Source organism: Trifolium pratense, linkage group LG2 (genome assembly GCF_020283565.1).
Source record: "Trifolium pratense cultivar HEN17-A07 linkage group LG2, ARS_RC_1.1, whole genome shotgun sequence".
NCBI classification, from domain to species: Eukaryota; Viridiplantae; Streptophyta; class Magnoliopsida; order Fabales; family Fabaceae; genus Trifolium; species Trifolium pratense.
In genome coordinates, this window is record NC_060060.1 from 6,101,037 (window position 1) to 6,123,580 (window position 22,544).

The 22,544-nt window shown below is 33.0% G+C and overlaps 4 protein-coding genes across 4 annotated transcripts; 2 read left to right on the forward strand and 2 right to left on the reverse strand.

Annotated features, from left to right (window-relative positions):
• Positions 1-531: 531 nt before the first annotated feature.
• Positions 532-5,237, reverse strand: LOC123906601 (ATPase family AAA domain-containing protein 3C-like). Its single transcript, XM_045956543.1, has 8 exons — positions 4,831-5,237; positions 4,628-4,723; positions 3,120-3,230; positions 2,727-3,036; positions 2,375-2,465; positions 1,866-2,157; positions 1,309-1,457; positions 532-1,180 (listed from the first exon to the last, which is right to left on the reverse strand). The coding sequence occupies exons 1-8, from the start codon at positions 5,077-5,079 to the stop codon at positions 676-678; spliced, it is 1,803 nt and encodes a 600-aa protein (XP_045812499.1). The 5' UTR covers positions 5,080-5,237; the 3' UTR covers positions 532-675.
• A 2,264-nt stretch (positions 5,238-7,501) lies between these two features.
• On the reverse strand, positions 7,502-11,113 carry LOC123906602 (PWWP domain-containing protein 3-like). The gene is made up of 2 exons (XM_045956545.1): positions 10,936-11,113; positions 7,502-10,648 (listed from the first exon to the last, which is right to left on the reverse strand). Exon 2 carries the CDS (start codon positions 10,612-10,614, stop codon positions 7,783-7,785), a length of 2,832 nt encoding a protein of 943 aa, XP_045812501.1. The 5' UTR covers positions 10,615-10,648; positions 10,936-11,113; the 3' UTR covers positions 7,502-7,782.
• A 2,590-nt stretch (positions 11,114-13,703) lies between these two features.
• Positions 13,704-14,213, forward strand: LOC123904052. The gene has a single exon (XM_045953746.1). It carries the CDS (start codon positions 13,704-13,706, stop codon positions 14,211-14,213), a length of 510 nt encoding a protein of 169 aa, XP_045809702.1.
• A 653-nt stretch (positions 14,214-14,866) lies between these two features.
• Positions 14,867-22,199, forward strand: LOC123906603 (UDP-galactose/UDP-glucose transporter 5-like). Its single transcript, XM_045956546.1, has 11 exons — positions 14,867-15,292; positions 16,598-16,711; positions 16,821-16,913; positions 17,006-17,071; positions 17,963-18,061; positions 19,057-19,136; positions 19,593-19,705; positions 20,937-21,025; positions 21,221-21,307; positions 21,396-21,464; positions 21,643-22,199. The coding sequence occupies exons 1-11, from the start codon at positions 15,170-15,172 to the stop codon at positions 21,769-21,771; spliced, it is 1,062 nt and encodes a 353-aa protein (XP_045812502.1). The 5' UTR covers positions 14,867-15,169; the 3' UTR covers positions 21,772-22,199.
• Positions 22,200-22,544: the final 345 nt, after the last annotated feature.

The window sequence follows — 22,544 nt, forward strand, 5'->3', positions numbered from 1 at the left end:
ACTGAATATATCTTCATCCTTTATTCAAGAGCTTGCACACTCAATAACAATAGCACTAATGAAACATAGAAAATCATAAAATCATACTACCTCTGTCCCTAATTTCCCTAATTATAAGACTTTGTTTAACCACTGCACGTACACCAATGCACAATTTTGATCTTTAATATCTTTAATTGTCTATTACTAAAAATTATAAAAATTTAATATTTTGAAAATACTCATCAAAACAAATTGAATAAGATCTTATATGCTAATATTTATATTTATATATTATTAGAAAAATACGGTCAAAACAAGGTAAATGAATAGTACATTTTTATCAAACATGTCTTATAATTAGGGATAGAGGTAGTATTTATTATTGTGACTGGTATAAAAGCTTACACCAAAATATAGAAACTCCTTAATCACCTTGGTTCATGAATCATCATGACCAGTGGTCAAGGGAGAAAAAGAATGTTAAACTTGATAGCTACCAAAACCTGGATCAGGTGTTACATATAGTGATGAATCAAAATTGAATAGTGATTGATGCCTTAAATAAGATTTCACTATGATTTAATTCTAAAATCTTCCCATCAATTAGGAACAAATAATGAATAAAAGCACGCTCATAAATAATAGATCAGCACTACATTAGAAGATTGATGACAGAATCCCTCTCTCTATGCACTAATTGGGTTTGTCAGAAGCTGCCAATTTTATTCTCTGTTGATGCTCGGCAACTTTATAATCTACCACTTCACGGAACAAGCTTGCATCAAGGACACAATTATCGCTTCCATACACCGCAGCTTGGACACTTGCCATCAGTTTTGCTATTTCCCTTCCGGAAAATCCATTGGTTTTAGCTGCGGCTTCCTTTATGATATCATCGGTCACTCCTTTAATCTCTATCTTTTGTGGGTTTGCTTTGAATAGTGAAAAACCAGATTTTCTTGATCCAGCTTGAGCTATGTACTTGTCTAGGTAGAGCTTAAGAAGTTTAAATCGCTCCTCTTCTCCGGGCAAAGGAAATTCTAGGACCTCGTCAATACGGTCTGCCACAGCTGAATCAAGGTCACCAGGACGGTTGGTTGCAAGGGCAAGGACTATGTCTTTAGATTGATCACCCGTACGGAAGAGAAGGGCATTTAGTGCACTTCTTTGTGCTTCACTCATATAGGTTTTGTTTCTCCTGCAAAATTCATCCAATTCACTCAGACAATTCTCAAAATGTTAAATTCATTAATGAAAATGCTCCCAAGTCATGCGTTGCTGGCATCTAATATAAAAAAAATATGGAATGGAAGAAGCATTGCTTACTCGCATAGAAATGCATCAGCTTCATCAATGAAAAGTAGTAAACCCCTATTGGACTTCTTGGCCCAATCAAACAACTGGTGTATCTTTGTTACAGCCTGCGATCCCAGTGGGGCAACATCTCCTCCAGTCATCAATGCGTAATCCAATCCCTGAATTAAATTGAAAACAAAAAATCAGGCAAAATAACTATTTCTCTAAAAATTAATTCATAAAAATAAAAATTATGAGCACATAAGGTCAAATGTTCAGAATATACTTTAGTAATTCACAAAACAGCAATAACCAGAAGCAATGAAGCATGATACAGAATATCCACTTGTAGCTAGTAACTACAATATTAAAAGGAAAATAGGAAAAATCTGAAAAATGAGGATACACTTTTACTAATATGTTGATGGGTTCCACTTGATATGCATAACATAAAATATAAACTTCTATGTGAAATAGTTGAAACCAATTTTTTTAACATTGCACACAACCAATTGCCTACTTATTTAACACAACACAAGAACCAAAACCGTTAAATCAGAACAAGATCAATAGATACAAAATCATACTGATTTATGAGCCAATTCTCTGGCAACCATTGTCTTTCCTGTTCCTGGAGGACCATAAAAAAGCACGTTTCTGAACGGTGCCTGATTTTCTTTTGTGTTTGCAGTTGCAGAGGCCAGCTGCGCAATTCTTTTATTAAGAGAAGGATGCAAAATTACATCGCCAAAACCCTTTCCATTGTTTGCTCGAGAAAACATGCCAGACCAGGGGTATTTCCCTCTGGAGGACTCTCGGATCAATGATGGTTGTCCCAATATTCTATCAACATATCCCCAAATAACCCGTGCACCTTCCCTACATTAAATCCAATGTAAATTATGCATTGCATGCAAATAACAAGGTACAATTTCACTAAAAGATAAGAAATGTCTAATAAATAAAGGTAAAAAACTTATAGTTGTACATTCTCTAAAAATGGGCTAGGCCAAGCAAAAAAATAACATCCAAATACTTTTTTGCCTTCCTGCCTCATTTTTAGTAGCTCATTCCAAACTTTCTGGATAATTTATACCTTGTTGTGTAGACCCCTGCTGCCAGAGCGGTCACTCCACCAACTGCTACGACCAACTTATTTTGATCTGTTAGAATGGCTCTAAATCCCCCTGCAAATGATAGGTCAAGTTTTCAAATTTTGGGATTGGTGTGGCAATAAATGACGAGGACAACAGTAAAAAATAATACAGCCAACATACTTGACTATTAAACAAGAAGATGAAAGTAAAATTGATAAAATACCATTACCACAAAAATCCAGGTGAAACTTCATTTTAAAAGCAAAAGCATATATAAAAAATGATTTAGTCCCGGCATTCAAGTCCAGAAATATTAATTGCATATTACATAACATCTGATAAAAAATGTACCTCCAATATGTTCGAAGGTAGCATGTATAATAGAAATCCATTTTTCTCGCTCTGCATCACCACGCTCAAGTAGTAATCGTCTGTTAACCTCTTCGGATTGCCTTGCTTCGTGCGCTCTCGCTTCTGCTGCCGCCATTTCACTTATTCTGATTGTTTCGCGTTGAATCTCAGCCTTCTCCTTTTCAGTTTGCCTTCGTTGTGCTTGAATTCTTTCTTCTGTTGCACGTCGAGCTTGCTCCAGTCTGATTTCTGATTCTTCTTGCAATTTTACAAGCTCTTGGTTCCTTATTCTATGGTACTCATTTTCTGCCTGACAATAATAATGCAAGAATGAGAAAAGACTCATAAAAATGAAAAAACAAAAATCCCAAGTCAAAAGGTTTAATGTAATACCTGCATCCTCTTCCTTGCCAACTCATCCTCATATTTAGCCATCTGGGATTTTATTTGTGCCTGACTCTGGGCCAGCTTTTTTTCTTCTTCGTATGTAATCTTTTGTTTTTCCTGCCAGGCAAACCAATTGATAAGCTGGATAAACAAAACACAACATACACAGAACAGGAACAGGGTTTAATTTTCACACATATACTTGATTGTTTAAGGCCATACTTGCAAAAACTGAACTCATCTCATCAAGAAGCTATAACTTACATAGTTACATGGCAACAGATATGATTTATTAAATCGAGAAAACTTACAATGTTCTAGTGTCTTCATTTTAGAGTTTGTCTCCTGTTACTACTAGTAGCTGTTAGCAGTTAGCGAGCTAGAGAGTAATTCTAAATGTTTTTTTTTTTTTTTTGACAAAAGTAATTCTAAATGTTTGTTATCCAAATAATTGTAATTCTGCTACTGATTTAGTTAATACAAGTAGACAACTTCATCTCCTATGAAGCACATACACATAAACAGACACTAGACATAGCACAGACCCCGCAGTAATGTCCAAATATAGGACATGCAATACAAATATATTATGATATGTAATTGGATAAAATTAAATGAGCAACATCATTTGGTTAAACTTAAATTGAAAATCACAATTTATATATTCATTATCATCAAAAAATAACTTGTTAAGTATTATTACATCCCCCGTGATAATGAGTCTCCTGTAGAAGTACCGAGAGACAATATTTCCCCTTTAACAAGATGATGAGTTTCTGAACAAAGAAAAATTATCAAATCAATTTTAGCCCTGTCTTCAACATGCTGAGCCAAAAATACAAAAGATATTTACATTTTCCAACACAGGAATGAAGTGCAGTATGCAACGTAGCCCCATCATTTTCCAACAGTCATGTACAAGGGTTTGAGTATCCAATACATATGTTGGACACCCAGACAAATCTACAAGCTGCAATACTTGTGCTACATAAGTTGTCTCTCAAATTCTATCTTCTATAAAACAAACTTAATTATTGTTAAGAATAAAACTTGATTAAAAATGAACATTCTCGAACACTAAGGGCTTCTTTGGATTGACTTATTTGAATTTATCTATTGACATAAGTTTTGTGAGACTGTTTGGAAGAACTTCTGAAAACAACTTATGACAATTTTTATAAGCTTTTTTTCAACTTATTTGCATAATTTCACCGATATAGCTTATGAACAATAAAAATAGGCCATAAGCTGCAGATAAACGCTTATGTAAGCTTCTACATAAACGCTTATCATGACAAGCGCTTGTGCTATAAGCTGCAGATAAGTTGTTTATCCAAATAGGCCATAAATAGAGCCTAGCAGCGAAAGTCACTCTCGCTAGTAAATGCGATTTTACTCGAACCCATAATATCAAATACCTATGCTATGCAATCTTTTACCATATGAATTCTACTTATGAAACTAACAACATGCAATTTTACGCACAAACAAACAAATACATAAACAAAACTTACAGTCTCTAATTGTGCTTTCATTTGTTGATACTCAGCAATCTTATTTTTGAATTCAGCTTGTTTAGTCTCCTCTTGTTTCTTCAAAATTTCAAATATCTACAAAAAAAAAAAAAAATCAAACAAATAAAAAACCTAAACATGAACCAAAATCATAATCATAATCAAATTCAATATATATAATACAAATTAGAAACGAGATGAACCTGTTTAGGGTATGATGAAGCAGCAATTTGTTTAAGAGCTTCACCACCTTTTTCAAGAGGTACAGGATCAAATCCAGCAGATGTAGTCCTTGGATTATCATTTTGAACTTTCGAAGATGATTCGGTTTTTGAAGATGAAGGAATGGCGCCATCGGAGAAAGTTGTTTGTGGTAAACGAGATGTGGCAGCGGTTGCGGTGGCGGCGGCGGTTATGGCCGATAATAAACCGGCGGCGTAAGTTTTCGCCATTGAAGAAGTTAAGGTTGGTTGAAGAAGAAGAAGAAGAAGAAGAAGAAGAAGAATGGTTTAAGGTGAAAAAGAAGGTTCAGGGTTTTGGTAGGGTTCCGAACACGAAATGGTTATTCTATTCGGAGCTCCGATTTGAAACCCGAAAAATAATCACTTTTTCAACAAGTTATTATTATTATTATTATTATTGCATAAAACAAGTTAGGGTCTTGTTAACATGTGCGGCATATGTTAAGATACCCTAATATAGAAACTCAACATTTAATGATATAAGAAATTTAATGTTTTAAAGGTTAAAATGCACAAATTAACATTTAATAATTTTTATTTTTACTTCCTTAACATGTATCTTAAGGGCACATGTTAACGTTCCCCACAAGTTATTCTCTCTGTTTTTTTAAATATACAGCAGTAATTAGTTTTATTGAAAAAAAATTGACAATTGATATCATTGACAAATCATATCTTTAAAATATTAAAAAGACAGTTAAATAAAAATGCAAAATCTGGCGTTAAGATACACTAAAAAAAATGGAGGGAGTAGTATTTTAGTTTAGTGGAGATGTTAGTCTTGTAAAAAAAAATTAGGAAAAAAAAAATTAGAGTGAGGGGATGATGTCCAGTACACGGTAGAGATGACCTTATAGTGAAATTATGATGATGTATAGTGCACAACGATTCTTAGACAAATATTATAGAGGTAAGAATTTTGATTCAATCAAAATAGAGGGTAAAATTACATTTAAGCAAAAAAAATTGAAAATATTGGATGAAAAATTATATTATAATTTTTCTTAAAATATAGAAGTTTTTTTTCTTACCGTAGTTTTTAAAAATTGTTGTTTGGCCTAACTTCTTACTTCTAAGAAAGAAGAGAAAAAAAAGCTAGGTAAAACGGTACCTAAATATAAGTGATATAGCAAAATTATAAGCTAGTATATAATTCAAGTTATAAATTAGATGAAAAAAAACTATACCAAAGTTGCTTCGTCTCTAACTTAGAAAAATCTAATTGAAAATATAAAAGAATATAACATTACAAAAGAATTTACGATTATTTAAATATATATATCCTTTTTGATAAATAATACATACATAAGTGTAATATATATGGGTTTCATAACAATAAATAAAATAATAAAGGTTAAAGTCATATATAATATTTATTTTCACATTACATACATGACTCAAACCGTCGTATTTTTATTTAGTACAGGATAAAATTAAAAACAAGAAAAATCTTGGTTAAAAAGAAAAAGAGAAATATTATTCTTAAAATATACTATATATTGATGAGTATATAGTTGTTGGAATTCTTTGTTATTAAAATTCATGATTAGTCATATTTAATTTATAAAAATGAAAAAAAAACCAATTGTGTGTGACCTATCTAATACTGAAAATTGCTTTTTTAATTTAAAATAAATAATATATTCATTGCAACAAAAAAAAATTCATAACATTTAAGATTTTAAATTAAAAGTAAAATCCTCAATTTCAGATAAAGTTCAACATTAAATTATCATCTTAATTTGAACTCTAGTGTTATTAATTTTGAGTTACTTTTATGTTATGGGTTGTTGGAAAATATTCATTTTTAAAAAAGAAAAATGCAAATCATATAATAAACAGTAGAAATTAAAAAAAATAAATGTTTGGATGAAAAAATTGTTTGGAGGCCCGGCCAGCCAACTCGTCAGTAAACAGGACAACTTGATTTTTGATCTCATACGCTTATGGTGGCCTGCCCGCGCCCTGCTTTTGGACGAGCTTAAATGAAATGACTAAGAACCCTTAATATGATAACATGAGATTCTGATAACCATGATTTTAACTTTTAACTATGTTAACTACTAGTAAATGACTAAGAACACGGTCCTTGTGAGCTTACCTCGGTTGGCAGGGACATCACAACAGGAGTCGGGGTTCGAACCTTGGACACTCAATTTGTTCACCTTTAAGGTGAATTTTCTAGCCACTAGGCTACTTGACAATAAAATAAAATTACTAAGAACACTTAATATGATAGCATTGTACATTTGTACCTGGTTTTGCTTAAATGATAACAACAGAATTTCATTAATAAAATAAAAAAAATAACATGCTAATATTGCCATCTGAAATTTCCACTATTGAAGATCAATATCCTCATAACATCCCAACTTTCTGTGATTTCAGCCAAGCACAGTCCATAATGTGTATTAGACCATACAAAATTCATCATATATAGCCAAATACAAAAATCATGCCATATATATTTTGTTTTGAAAAACTGCAGGATATCTCCTTAATGCTCTATGCAATCACGAATGACCGAGTTAATTTCTAGTATATTTGGAATCGCGGTATAAACATATCAATCAACGCACGGTCAGATAGAAGCTAATAGTCCGAGCTTCAAATTGGATGCGACATGATAATATAAGAAACCAAACAAGCACATTCATCTAATAACTGAGAATTTAACACGACTATTTAAGCCAACATTTTTGAAATTCTTAAAAAGCTGTTTCATATCACTACAAATAAGATAGCAATTAATCTAAAATGATATTAATCTCTCTATAAAAGACTAATCATGCAAAAGGTTCTTCCATGTTGATAACATAACCTGATATAGTATATGGCAATAGTAAAAAGACTCTGATAACCTACCTTGATCATTACTCATTAACTACATAATTACCAGTACCGATGTGCTTTTCAGGACGAAGTAGATACAACCATGTTGTTCACGTCCTCCAAAAGACCTTTCACCTCGCTCTCTACCTTTGTCTTCAAATCAAGTGAGTTGTCGTCGGATGATTCTATCGTAGAGAGCAGACCTTGAAGTTTATCTTTTATGAAGTTCAAATTAGATGTCTCGCTACCCTGTGCAGTTGGTGTTGGAGTCTTTTCTTTATTCTTGCCTTGTGAGGGTTTGGACTTCTTTGATCTTTCCTTGTGTTCTCCTCCAGACTTGGTTCCAGTTTCTGCATACTCGAGCTGAAAAGTTACTTCAGAAGGCTCAAACGGGTTTTTCTTTTGCGAATTCTTCAACGCCTTTTCAGCATCACGACTTCTCAGGAAGGAAACTCTAGCAGTGTAATTAGTAAGGAACATATTGGTTTCTTCTTCATTCAGAGCTCCAAACTTACTATATATTGTGATCAGATCAGCTTTTGAAGGTAGGGTGGATGATCCTGGCCAAAACGACACAACAAGCACAGCCGGTGAAGATTTTTCATTGGTCCCCTTCTTACGGCTAGTCTCGGTTTCACGAGCTCTCTTCTTCCCTTTTGACATGCTTGAATCTGTTTCCTTTCTTTTCTTGGCAGGTTCAGACTCTTCATTAGGTGATACTTGATTAGATTGATCAAGTTCAGATTCTGTCTTCTTTTTCCTCCTTCCACCTTCATTAGGTGATATGGTATCGGATTGATCAAGTCCAGATTCCGGCTTCTTTCTCTTCCTTCCAGTTCCAGGTCGAGTTTTCTTGTATTCTTTGTGTAGCAATCCTTCACGATATAATGAACTTCTCATGACAGAAATGAAATCTACCAATCTATCAGAAGAAGTGCCCTCCCTAGAAATTTGTGGACTGACAGCTGCATCACGGATTTTGGACAGAATTTCACCCGAAGGAACCTTTACTTTCTCTGGATCAATAGTCTTTTTCTCATCATCTTGTGTTTGGTGATTCAAGCTATCAGCAAGTTCCAACTCTTGAGATGCCTCGCTGTTACGCTTTGAAACTCGAGGAGAAAGCTTGTCGGCATTCCTGGCTTCTGGTTTTATTCTTCCCTTCACAAGCTCCCCAATTGAAGTAGTGAAAGGTGGCGACAAGTACTTGCTTTTCTTTCTTTCTCTTGGCGAAAAACCGTTCTCATTTTGTTCTTTCGGCTTCTCTTCATCATTTTCCTTTTCGCTCCCCTCGCTACTGATGTTCTCATTGACAGAAGCTTCTTTTTTCTTGTTTGAATGCAGCGATTTGCCCTTGTCACTGTTTTCCTCCCCCTCGCGGCTTTCTTTTCCAGCTCTTACAAACTTTCCATCAGTATCTATAACCAACTCTTTTCTCTTCCGAACTGGTTTAGATGCCGCTGCATCGTCACTATCTTTTCTCTTCTTTTTACTTCTTGACCTAATTGTGTCAAGAACTTCATCACTTGCATCATCTTTATCCTCCCCCATAATGTCAGCAATGCTTTTCTGCTTTCTTTGAGGGTTCAGTCTACTTCCTAAAAGCCCTGGAGAATGACGGGGTTCGCCCGATTTTGGACTCAATGTCAGATTCGAATAGTCCTCGTCAAACGGCCCTTGGAACGGTGCTTCAACTGCATTTTCTACATCATCTTTATCTTCAAGTCCGAGAACCCGTTTGGGATCCTCATAACAAGGTAGCTTATATCCTCCTCTCGAGAAATAAAACGCCGAAAGCTGAGCCTTTAATATTTCCAGCCCAAGAATACTAGCGACATCAATAATTTCAGCAGTTTGTTTCAGTTGAGAAAGTAACTCAGCTGGTTCAATTGTAACAGCCGAAAGTCTCTCTATGCCACTTTCAGGTACAAAAACCCCTTCCTTGATTCCCACATTTTCCGCCAACACCGGAGCGAAATCAGACTCAGTTTGCCCCGCCGCAACAAAAGGACGACTCATCTTCATAGCCAGAACCCTTCCAACCTCATTTACAGCTTCTTGAACAGCATTTGTAAAACCTTTAGAGCTCTGTCTCGCCATATCATCAAAATTGTCCTTAAAAGGCTTCAACTGTGACGGATGGCACCAAGCAAATGTTCCATCGCCAAAGTACACCACTAGAAGCCGATTCTTTTGTTTCAGCTTCAAAGCATAATCCGAAGCATCAGACGGATCGTAAACTCTTCCTGGCCACCAAGGATGACTCTTTATTTTCCCCCAAACAAAATCTCCAACCAAAAATTCCGAACTTTCATCAATCAAATCGTCAACATCAATGTCAACGCTCTCGCTTGTCTCCACTACTGGAACCTCATTCACAACTTCGTCGTTTTTTCCTTCCTCACTCTCCTCCCCAATCACTTCAACGTCGATGTTCTCACCTATCTGCAGTATTGGAACTTCAGTCAAACCTTCGTCGTTTTTCCCTTCCTCGCTCTCCACCCCATTCACTTCAGCATCAACAACATTCTCACTTATCTCGACAATTGGAATCTTGACGGTATCAATTTTTCCATCCACATTTTCATCTTTCCCCCCCTCATTTTCCTTCACATTCTCATCTTTTCTCTCTTCACCATCATCACTCAAAACAGCACCTTCTACTACTTTCCCCTCACAATCCACCTTCTCGCAAACAACGCTTCCATTATTCACCTCAGAATCAACCACAACCTGAGAATCATTTTCCTTCAAAACCGAAACAACCTCTGTCTCCAAAACACTACTCTTAACAACTTCAACTACAACACCATTCTCATTCTTCTCTTGCTCTGAACCTTCAACCCTAACATTTTCTGCTAAACTAGAAGAAACCCCAAATGGTTCCTTGGATTCAGTTTCAAACATACCCATCAAAAAAGAACAAATCTTTCCTCAAAAAACCAACCTAATATAAAAAAACACAAACAAAAAAAAACAAAAATACATGTTAAAAATCAATACTTTATTCAACAAATTTCTAGGGCTTTTTGTTACATAAAATGTATGAACTAAGAGCAACACAAAAATGAAATTTTGAACATTACCCAGTAAAGGAAAATTTTCAATAAATTAAACCCATATACAAAATCTACACCATATCAAGATTTTATTGTATGCATAAATTATTAATTAACTCAAAACATTAAATAAAAAGCAAAAATTATAATAAAAATGAAAAATAAAAAAAGGTACCTCAAAGATGAGAACAAGAACAAGAACTAGAACTAGGTATGAAGGTTTGATTAATGTTGTGAAGATGAAAGGGTTCAAAATTTTCTTTTGCTGAGAATATGATAGTAAGAAAAAAGATGAGCAAAAGAATATGATTCTCGGGTTATAAATATTGATTTTTTTTATTTAATGTTATTTTATTTTTTGAATTTAAATAAATAATAATAATAATAAATAAAGTACAGTGAGAGAGTAATGAAATGGAATGAGGGTTTTGAAAATATCACGAGATGATGATAATTTGGTTTCATTTTCTCGGATAAGGATTTAAAGTTAGGCGAAGTCTATGGTGCACAAGTGAGTTAAGTTGTGCACCATGCACAAGTTACCGAAAACACTATAACGAATACGAATTTTATAAAATTCACCGTTGGATAGAAAGTTTATATTGTATAGATCATCCATAAATTTTTTTAAAAAAATTAAAAATCATTTGATATGTTATTGAGACCCGTCAAAATTAACTGTTTATGGATTTTTATTCAATACCGTTAATTTTGATGGGTCTCAATAATATATCAAATGATTTTCAAAAAAATTTAAAAAATTTATGGATGATCTAAACAATATAAACTTTCTATCCAACGGTAGATTTTGTAAAATTTGTATTCGTTATAAAAATATCGAACACTTGTGCACCATGCACCACTTAATCAAGTGGTGCATGTTAGACAAAGCCTTGAAGTTAACGTAGTTATTGTATCAACCGTCCGATCAAAGAGTAACAGTTGAGATTATAAAGTTCGAATTAGGGCAAAGATAGTACAACTTATAATTTTACTATAAATAAAAATAAGTAATTAAACCTGACTCTTTTAAAAAAAAAAAAACTAGTCAAACATTCTTTCAAAAATATTAGTCAAACATAATTAATTTGGTAAAACTCGCAAAGAAATATATTTAAAGTGTTTCCATAAAGAGTTACTATATAAGAAAAATAAAAAAATTGATTAAAAACAATTAAAATAAATAATAAAATTAGAAAGAAAAAAGAAGACCAGAATTCCATTTATCTCTATAAAATTTATAATTTTTCAAGTTTAGTTATAAATTTTGTCTAATTATTATACTCTTTTTTTGTCTTTTTTTATCACTTAGCTTATCTTATATTAGTGGTTTTTTTTTTCTTCTTCATTTATTGTCTCTTTTGACTTTGAAAACTAAAACAATTATTTTTTAGTAATTTTTAAAAGATGCTAAAATTTAAAAATACTAAAATTAAACAAAATTTATTTATGGACCAAAAATACATTGATCTATTAATCTATTAAATAATTTAAACACATTACTCCCTCCGTTTCAAATTACTTGACGTTTTAGAAAATTTTATTTTTTTAATAATTTAAGTTTATATTTTGTCTATTATACACTCATTTTTATTTTAAATTTTTTTATTGTTTTTTTTTTAAAAAAATTGATACATAAATATTAAATTTATTGAAAAGAGAAATTGTGTGAAAAAAAATATTAGTGAATTGAAATAAGAGTTAATAGAAAAATAAAGTGAAAAAATATACTTTCTTTATTTTTTGTTTTTTTACTAAAACGTGAAGTAATTTAAAACAGATAGAGTATAAAATTAGAAGAAATTTAAGAAAAAAAAATTAGAAGAAATTAACAATGCTACACTAACTTTTGGTATTCCATATAGTTAATTTTCTAATGTAGCGGTGGAATAGATGACGAGATTTTTGTTGTCCCTACGAGATATTTACGTTTCATTGTTCTGTTGAGTTGAGAAGCACCAATTGATGCCACCTTTTTATTCCCACCATTTTTTATTAAATAAATTATTAATTTCCATTTTTGACAATTTTTTACCGTTTAATTGATCTTATCATCTTATGCATTTGTCTTTACTGCCAATACTATATTTTGAGACGGGGAAATATATGCTAAATTTATTTGGAAAAAGAAAACAAACAATAGATTAATTGAGAGTAAAATCGGAAAAATAATATAATAATTTACTATCTTAGTTGGAGAGCTTTATGCTAAAACATCGTTTAAAAAGAAACAGATGAAGTATTTATTATGTTTATAATATAGTTTAGAGCTGCATTAGAGAAGAGAGAGTGATTTCTTTATTTTTTTTTCTTAAAAAAATAGTGGGGAGAGGGAGGGTGGGAGAAAGAGAGCGTGTGTTAAATTTAAATTCATGTATAATTATCCATTAATCTTCTGAAATAACTTGAAACGAACGGTTTTTGAAATAATTTAGGACAAAACTTACATGCATTTTCATACCTGCATTTCTTATTTTTCCTATCACAAAGAGGTAGTTTTTTTTATTAAAAAATATTTTTCTTTTATTTTTTCAAAATGAAAAAACACAAATAACCACCTCTTTGTGAGTGGAAAAGTAAGAAATGCATGTATGGAAATGCACGTAAGTTTTGTCCATTAATTTATGCTTAAAAAAATAGTATAGAATTTAGAATTTAAATACAATGTATTTTTTTTTTCAGTCAAGTAGTTTGGTGGCTAAAATTTCGCCTTTTAAGATAAATAAGTGAGGGTATCATGGCTTGAACTCGGATCCCATATAATATATACAATATATCTATCAACTAAGTTACGCTCGTGTATTATAGTAATGGGTTGACTATTAAACTTATCAAAATTAACCATTTTACATTATCAACAACAAATTATGTTTAGGTAAAAAATCTGCTTTAAATGTTCTTACTAAAAAATTTGCAGATACATATCGAATGCAAGAGAATCATATGGATGAAAACCCAAATGGAGTTTCACATAGCAAAACTACAACTCATAAGGCTCGTAGCAAAGGCAAGGAACCCACCAACAAGAGGTTTGCCACCATAGACGACGGCGAAACGGATTTAATAGAATGTTCTGGAAAGTATTGCAAATCATGCACAACAGGATTAATAGCTGATTGTGTTGCATTATGTTGTTGTCCTTGTGTTGTGTTACATTGTTTTGCATTGGCATTTATAAAGGCACCATGGATTATGGGAAGGAAGTGTTTGGGATTAGGGAATAAAAACAAGAATAAAAACAAAAGTGGTTGTTGTCATAAGAGGAAATGTATAAAGGGACATAAAGATGTTGATGTTGTGTTGGAAGGAAATAAAGAAGTGGATTTGAAGATGATGTGGCCAACATCACCAATGGATAGTGTTAATGTTGGATTTGAAGCTGAAAAAGTTTGGCATGAGTTGTACCAAATTGGTCATTTAGATTTTGGAAGGGTTTCATTCTCAGGTGAATAATTTTATTATTTTTTACTCATTTTTTTGTTGTTTGCGTAAGTTAGAATTGATAGCGAGTTTGATAGAGTTACACTGAGTCAATGTAATTTTAGCAAAAATTATACTTTAGAGACGGTGATCCTAACGATGCACTTTTCGAGTGAATGGAGATAGTGATTTGGAGAAGATGCGAAAAAATTCAACATCATATTAGAATGATAGAAAGTAAGGGTAGTAGCTTTTTTCAAATAGGATAAATTTAATTATTATTATTTTTGTATTAGGTGGTTTTAGACAACTTGATTATAAATTGAACTTAATATGAATGTTTATGACATTTTTCTATAATTTTTCATGGTATTGGATTCTTTAAGACACTCTCGCTTAGAATTGAATTGAGGCAAAATTATATTAGAAGTATTTTTAGTATTGCAGAGCATGTTCTTCTTCTTCTGCGTAATTGAGATTCCATCATCTCAAACAAAAGAATCATCTCATCGCAGGTGAGACAATCCTATCTCGATCTTGTGCATCGTACACCATATGATGCACTTGTGCATGTTAGTCAAAGCCATAATAAAAAATATATTCCTGTTGACTGCACATTTGAGTGATACGTGGAAAAAGTAAATCAAACGGCTGACATTAAATGGTTACATTGTTTTTAATTAATTAATAATGAAAAAAAATGGCTTGTCCTCGTCTTCTTTCTCTGAAACAATACTAATACAGTTCATCTTCTCCGTCTTCCTCTTTCCGCCGTTGCTGCCGTCTCCACCACCGCCCTCGTCGCCCGTCCTAACAGCGGCGTTCTTTACTCTCTTCTGCTACACAGCGGCGTTCTTCTTCCTTTTAAGATTCAACACTTGTAATGGTGGCGCCACCGTTCAACATCATAAAGAGTTTTCAAGTTCTTCATTATTAACCAATCAATCAATACGACACCGTTTTGGTTCCCATTCTATGTTTTCTCGCTTATGGCGGAATCATCATCATCATCTTCATCTTCTAGCGCCGTTAGTTTCAAAGAAAATCCATGGAAAGGTGTTTTCGCTGTCTCCGGAATCATGCTTACCCTTGTCACCTATGGCATCTTACAGGTATTATCATTTCCTTTTTTATTTAATTAATTAATTAATCAATATTGCATCCTTCATTTCCTTCCATTGCATCGCATCGCATCTTCTTGCGATCTCCATTTATTGTTTCTTCTTCATTCTCATTTTTTTACATCGCACAAATTTATGCACAACCCATATTTTTCTTGATTTAGTAAAATTTCGAATGCTATAGCTGCCATTATTTGAATACACCAGCAATATGTGTTTAGGGTTTAGGACCTATTTTTTGTTTAGATTGACTTATTTGAGCTTATAGTATAATGTCATAACACTTGTGAGATTGTTTAGGAGAGTTTATAGATATGTCCATCACCTGTTTTCAGCTTATTTCCATAAGCTCTTCAGGATATAGTTTATAAAAACAACATACAGCTTTAATAAAAACAGTTTGACATATTTTATTTTTTATTAATAAAAATGGCCACATGTTAAGGATTTCAAAAAGAGAAATTTAATTAGGGTCCGTTTGGATTAGCTTATTTTTGAGCTTATGCAAAACAACTTATTCAAATAAATAATTTTTTATGTATTATTATAAGTTTGTCATGGTAGTTTATGATAAAATAGCTTATAAAAATACAATTTTTATTAGTAGGAACTTATAAATTAACATAAAACTTCATTTATTTGCATAAGCTCAAAAATAAGATAATCCAAACGAGCCCTTAGTGTTAAAAAACCAATTTTTTAACTTTTACGAAATTAAATGCATAATTTACAAGATAATATTTCCATATTTTAGCATTTGCACTAAAGGGCACATGTTAGCATTTTCCTATAAAAACAACTTATTCATCATAAGCACTTATGCTGTGAGCACTTAGAGCCCGTTTGGATTTGGCTTATTTTTGAGCTTTTGAAAATAGCTTATGCAAATAAATAAACTTTTATGTTAATTCATAAGTTTTCACTAACAAAAATTGTATCTTTATCAGCTATTTTTTTATAAACTACCTTGAAAAGCTTATAATAATACATACAAACTTATTTATTTGCATAAGCTGTTTCGTATAAGCTCAAAAATAAGCTAATCCATACGGGAAATTGTTAATTAAGTTGTTTATCCAAAATGTGCTTAGTACTGTAAATTTAAAACCAATCAAGCAATAAATAGACACATGAGTGGTTGGCAATACTCTTGGTTTCTCTCTTATTCCCTCTTAGTGATTTGATGACGAGTAAGCTATATAATTTTGATACATTATTTCATATATGAATGGGTAGCACGAAGCCCTCTCAGGATCCAAGATCTATTCTTTGATTTACCGATATTTGTTCTTGCAGGAAAAGATCATGAGAATACCTTACGGGACAGAAAAAGAGTATTTCAAGCATTCACTATTTCTTGTTTTCTGCAACCGCATTATGACGTCTGCTGTTTCCGCTGGTTCTTTGCTGGCAAGTATATACATTATATGCAAAAATACTCGCATGTTTTGCAGTGTTTGAATTGTAACATACCTCTCTTGTGGCTCTGTTTGTTCTTAATATTCTACATTTCTTATAGGCAAGTAAAAAAGCATTGGACCCAGTGGCTCCCATTTATAAGTATTCCCTTGTGTCAGTATCAAACATACTAACCACAACTTGTCAGTATGAGGTAAGAGAGACATGATTTCTGCGTTCATGTTAATTTATAAGTAATTGGTAACATTAATGGATATAACTTACCTACCATATTTCTTACTCCAGGCCCTCAAATATGTTAGCTTTCCTGTTCAGACTCTTGCAAAGTGTGCTAAAATGATACCGGTTATGGTAGGTCAATCTTTGATGCTGTTCCCAGTTATGAAATTTTGTTTATCATGATGACTTGCTGATTTCAATATACATTACCCCCTTCTCTTTTATTTATCCTGTATCATTTTCTGTAGCTTATTTTTCACCTTCTCAGTCACTGCTACTCCTGTTGATGGAGAATAATAGTAATTGCTTGTGTTGTTGAAGAACTAGCGCTAAATTATCTCCGTGTGTGCGTGTCCTCAATGTTGTGTAATTTCTATTATTAGTGTCCCCTTTCTTTACTAAATGGGGACAAGACAAATCCATGAAAGCTTAAAAATGTTGAGTAGATACTTGAATGTATTTTTTTGACCTCACAATCTCGCAATCATTCAACGATCTCAAAAACATTGTTTCGCTATGACAAACAAAAATCATGTATCCTCTAGATTCTAGACTGAGATGTTAAATACGACACCTGGAATTGATTGATTAATTTTTTTATAAAGTTGATGCAGTATATCCATGAATGAGAGAATTCGGCGAGGCAAGGAGTTGTGTTATGGGAGTTATAAAGATGTGTTAGAGGATTCCATACATGTTTAAAAAATTCTAGAGGATATTTTACTTTTTGGACAAGTTGTTTATGAATGTAAAACGACATTTTATTATGCACAGAGTGATGTGTAACTTGTATTTTCGGTTTGAACCTTTATTCCAAGGACTTTCCATGTTTTCTTCTGAATTCGACAGTAGCCAAATTTTTACATAGTGGAATTGGTCTTGGTCTTGGTCTTAATTTGTGTTTCTTCCATCCTATGTCATTGTTTTTCGTTGATTCCATGAATCTTGTTTCTGCTTTACTGGTTCGGTTAAGATTGACCTATACATCTTGAACTTATATTCCTTCTTTTGTATCCTATGCAGCTCTGGGGTACACTTATCATGCAGAAGAGATATCAGGGACCTGACTATTTGTTGTCTTTTTTAGTTACCCTTGGCTGCTCAGTATTTATCCTATATCCGGTAATTATTGAAACTTTGACCCTAATAATTCTGTTGCTTTATCGTCATTCTGTCTGTTTGTGTCTTTATGACAATTTTCTATCAAAGAACCACCGATGAGTAATCATATTCAATGATTTGATGTTGCATGTGGGTGGTACTGTTATTTCTTTTGGCAGTAAGGAGGGGTTATTTTAAGCACATGTCATGAATGTTGCACGTCTGAGGATAAAACTATCCTGAATCAGTATAAAAACACTCCTATGAAGGCTATATTTACTATTTTTGTCCCAAAGAACTGGACGTTTAGGAGTATGAACTAACTCTTAAGCAAATAATGTATGGCTCTCCTTCACAAAATTTACCCTCAGGCTTCCTTTGGTATGTGGTGGTAACAAAGGCCATGATTTTGGAGAATATTTTCATTAAATTAAGTGTTTAGTAGTTTAATATCAGAAACAAGGAAATTTTAACTCTCACTCATTGCAATAGTGCCAGTCGTGGATGCAGAATGGCTGACACCATAATGTCATCATAACAATACCACTATAGGCAAGTGACTCACGCACAGAAAGGGGATTACTATCATTGGTCTACTCTTGTCCAAAGGGATTTGTATTCCTGGTCCAAATAAGGAAAGCCCACAAAGGTCGATGATCTGTTATAATAGTAGCCATCAATGGATATTGCATTGCATAAAGAGTTGACACATGTATTGAAATCTAACAGAGTGAGTATTGTTGCAAAAATGCAACAACGGAGGGCTTCCAATGACACGGGCGGTTCCCACGACTGCTATGATTTTTTCTTTAAACATGGTAAACAACAGAAATGAAAAATATTTTTCACCCTGTATTTCAAGAACTTTTCACTCCCTAACTTCAATCTTAGTTAAGCAGAGGGCAATTTCTTAGATATCATGATGACACTGACTTAGTCGCTGATGCATTCACCTAATAAGTTAAGCTGGCAGCATTCGTTAATAAGCTAAAGAAATTTTTATGTTTTTATTGTAGGCAGGAACAGACATAAGCCCATACAGTAGAGGAAGGGAAAATACTGTTTGGGGTGTTCTTCTAATGGTTGGCTATCTTGGGTATCACTACAGAACTTAAAATCTCTTCATATGATTAGTGATTTTATGTATTATTATGGGGAGAAAAGTCCAAAAATTAATGCTACCTTCATTCATTATAACAGAAGATATTTTATTTGTCCAAACTGTTTACAATGCTGATAAAAAACGATGAAAGTAGATTCTCTCAATGAAACTTCAAATAATTACCTGTATATACTTTTTTTACTTCTCCCTCTTTCAAAGTTTAGAGTTAGTATGGGAAAATATAATCATTATGAACGATTTTGGTTGATTTGAGAAGTACAGGTTATTTGAAGCTGCAGTGTATATTTAAAACCTCTTTTGGAAAAATCGCCATTTTAAACTTTTTTCCAGTCTCTTGAATGCATGTTTATTTCAACTTGTTTTAAGAATTTATCTCCAAAAGTGGTTCATATACAACTCCCCCATTGAATCTTTTTTATGTTGTTGTAGGTTTGATGGGTTTACAAGCACATTCCAAGATAAGATGTTTAGAGGCTATGACATGGAGATACATAATCAGATATTTTATACAACATTGTGTTCTTGTATTCTTAGCCTGACAGGTTTGTTTAAGAAGTTCATTGAATTTTTATATCGAACATTAAATTTTGTCGTACATATCTGATAGGACTTGACAAATATAAAGAAACTGATATATGTGCTATTTGAAATAGAACCTGATCAGTGACGAAACTCCCCTGAAATAGAATTTACACACAAACTACAAAAGAAAATGAAACTGTGACTGAATTGGAGCAAAGCTCCTTAGAAGATGAAAGAAATCCTGGTCTCGGAGCCAACCTTATTGCTCAGTTACCACCACACACCAATTTCCTCAATTCCATGTTTCCCTCTCCAAGTCTGTTACGCCCTCTAATAAACTCCCATTGATTCCTGAATCAATTTCTGCCAACCCCCCTTATGCCACCTGTCCCATTAAGCTATATTACAATCCTTTTTTGCGTATTTTTAGTATTTCGCATTCTATCCTCCTAAGTCTAATGATATCTTGCTCGGTAATTGATAGGAACCAGAATATATTGTTACCAAAAATATAGAATAATTGAGCTCTGCTCCTTACAATTTGAGGTCTATCCCTCTGTATCACTAAAATAGAAAACAAAGATAAAAGTTCATAACGAAAGAAAGAAAAAAAGAGGAGATGAACTCCTCCGAATGATTTACCCATGCCTTTTCCGAAATATTCCATACACCCATGTTCCCCGTTTCCACTCTTCTTATAACCACCTCTCTTCATTACAACATCACCCTACCTAATACTCCACTGCCACCAGTCCATTCAGTTATCCATTGCAGTATTTTCATTATTTCCCATCTTACCCCCCTAATACTCCAAGTCTAACAGTAATGTAATGATTCATTTGCTGGAGTCATATTTGAGGGCAAATATTTGCTATGGATACAATTTTCTAAAAGTCTTGGATGCTGCTTTGCAACATACACTATATAACTTGCACCTGATGACTCAAAGTTATGATGTATAATAATGTTTGATCTTGACAACCTTTGCATTGGTGTTTCTTTTAGTGTTTGGGCCTTCCTTTCTACTTTTTTTCTATGTGCTAGCCGCTCACCAAGAATACTCAGTCCCAACTGCTAAACAACTACTATCTTGACAGCCAATATTCTGAGTTGCATAAACTATCTAGTATCTAGACTTATTTAAGTGATAGTAGTGATTTTTTCATTCTAATATTTTGGTTCAGCTCTGTTTTCTCTACAATCTTCAAGGCCAGAAATCCACTCTTTTGATATTTGATAATTTTTATGTAGGTCTTATTGTACAAGGACAAATGATATCAGCAGTAGAGTTTGTATATCGGCATCATGACTGTTTCTTTGACATAGCATTACTTTCAACTGTAAGCAAACTACATCTGTTTTAATTCTATACCGTATTCTCCTTTTCTGTTTGTTGTAAAATATTTTTTAAATCCATAGCAGTATCCATAGTATTATACTGCTTATCCCTCTTTGGCTTCAAAAGCAAAAACATGAATATTCTCCCTTTTCATTATCTATTTCATTGAGGTTTGTTTTATTATTATGTTACACAGGTTGCAACAATTAGTCAATTTTTTATTTCCTACACAATTCGCACTTTTGGTGCTCTGACATTTGCTACCATAATGACCACAAGACAGGTAACTTGCACAGAGAAATCTAATTATCATTTTCACTACAATTGCGTAATATTTCAATGTTTGTAATTTTTTATTCAAATTGTTGCAGTTGGTGAGCATTATGTTGTCGTGTGTGTGGTTTTCCCATCCTCTTAGCTGGGAACAGTGGATTGGAGCCGTAAGCCTTTTACCTTTTCTGAACATTCCCTGCTTGCACTTACTTTGATTAAAATTAAAATCGAACCATGTAGATTGATCAAAGCTTTACAGTTAACTGTGTGATCCAATGATTCCCATCATTTCCTTGATGAAATTAGTGGTAAGCAACTAAGCATTGTAATGCCATTACTTTTCAGGTCATTGTTTTCGGCTCCCTTTATGCAAAAAGTTTCTGGAAGAAGGCACCTCAGAAGACACCCTCATATGTAGCACTTGTTCAAAATGAGGATTCAAATGATTTGAAGGATTTGAAGGACAACCCATGACTGAGATGGGCGTAAAGCATACTGACCTTACACCTGACAATGTTTGAAGAGGTTCAATTTTAAGCTCACGAGCTGCACATCCAGTATTTAAGATCAGGGATAGCTAATTATACAGAGGTGGTTTGACTTAAATTCAAACAGCACCAAGTGCGGCTAGGTTCCTCGATTTTGGCATCACTGTCATAACAATACCGAACTTGAAAAGGATGTTGTTAACCCCACATTTTTTTCCAAGGGGGAGATCAATTGTAGACCTTGCTAAAGCCAAAAGATGTTTAATGATTGAGAAATGTATAATGTGTTGCTCAAGCAAAGTTGTTTTTGTTCAGTTTTCCAGAAATGTGTAAGAGGGATAAGATGGAAGATTTGTGGTAATTTTTGGGGTCCATTATTTACTTAATATCATTATTGGCAATTTATTTTATGAATATGATAGCATAATCTATAAACAAACTGTGCAAAAATATAACATGCATATACTGTCTTTTTTTGGTAAGAACATGCATATATTGTCGCAAAACTATAATAGGCATTACTGTGGATGGGATTTATGTGGCAGGAAAATGCTGTTTACCTATATGAAGATAATTGAATTCTTCAAATCATAAAAACATCTTGACAACTATGAGCATGACTGTGTCTTTTTTTTTTCTTTTTCTCTAACACGTCTTGTAATACTGTTTTGCACAAACTAAATACTTCATAGCTTTGATTAATAAGCAAAATTCAAATATATCCTCACTTTTCATTGTGTTACTCATTTGTTTACTCTC

Excerpts from the sequence above, each read along its gene's own strand:
- LOC123906601 (XM_045956543.1), bottom strand. The coding sequence starts at position 5,079 with ATGGCGAAAACTTACGCCGCCGGTTTATTATCGGCCATAACCGCCGCC. Across the intron at positions 4,724-4,830 it reads CTTCATCATACCCTAAACAG|ATATTTGAAATTTTGAAGAA; the intron begins GTTCATCTCGTT and ends TTTTTTTTGTAG. Across the intron at positions 1,458-1,865 it reads GAGAATTGGCTCATAAATCA|GGATTGGATTACGCATTGAT; the intron begins GTATGATTTTGT and ends AATTTAATTCAG.
- LOC123906602 (XM_045956545.1), bottom strand. The coding sequence starts at position 10,614 with ATGGGTATGTTTGAAACTGAATCCAAGGAACCATTTGGGGTTTCTTCT.
- LOC123904052 (XM_045953746.1), top strand. The coding sequence starts at position 13,704 with ATGGATGAAAACCCAAATGGAGTTTCACATAGCAAAACTACAACTCAT.
- LOC123906603 (XM_045956546.1), top strand. The coding sequence starts at position 15,170 with ATGGCGGAATCATCATCATCATCTTCATCTTCTAGCGCCGTTAGTTTC. Across the intron at positions 17,072-17,962 it reads CTAAAATGATACCGGTTATG|CTCTGGGGTACACTTATCAT; the intron begins GTAGGTCAATCT and ends TATCCTATGCAG. Across the intron at positions 21,026-21,220 it reads ACATAGCATTACTTTCAACT|GTTGCAACAATTAGTCAATT; the intron begins GTAAGCAAACTA and ends TATGTTACACAG.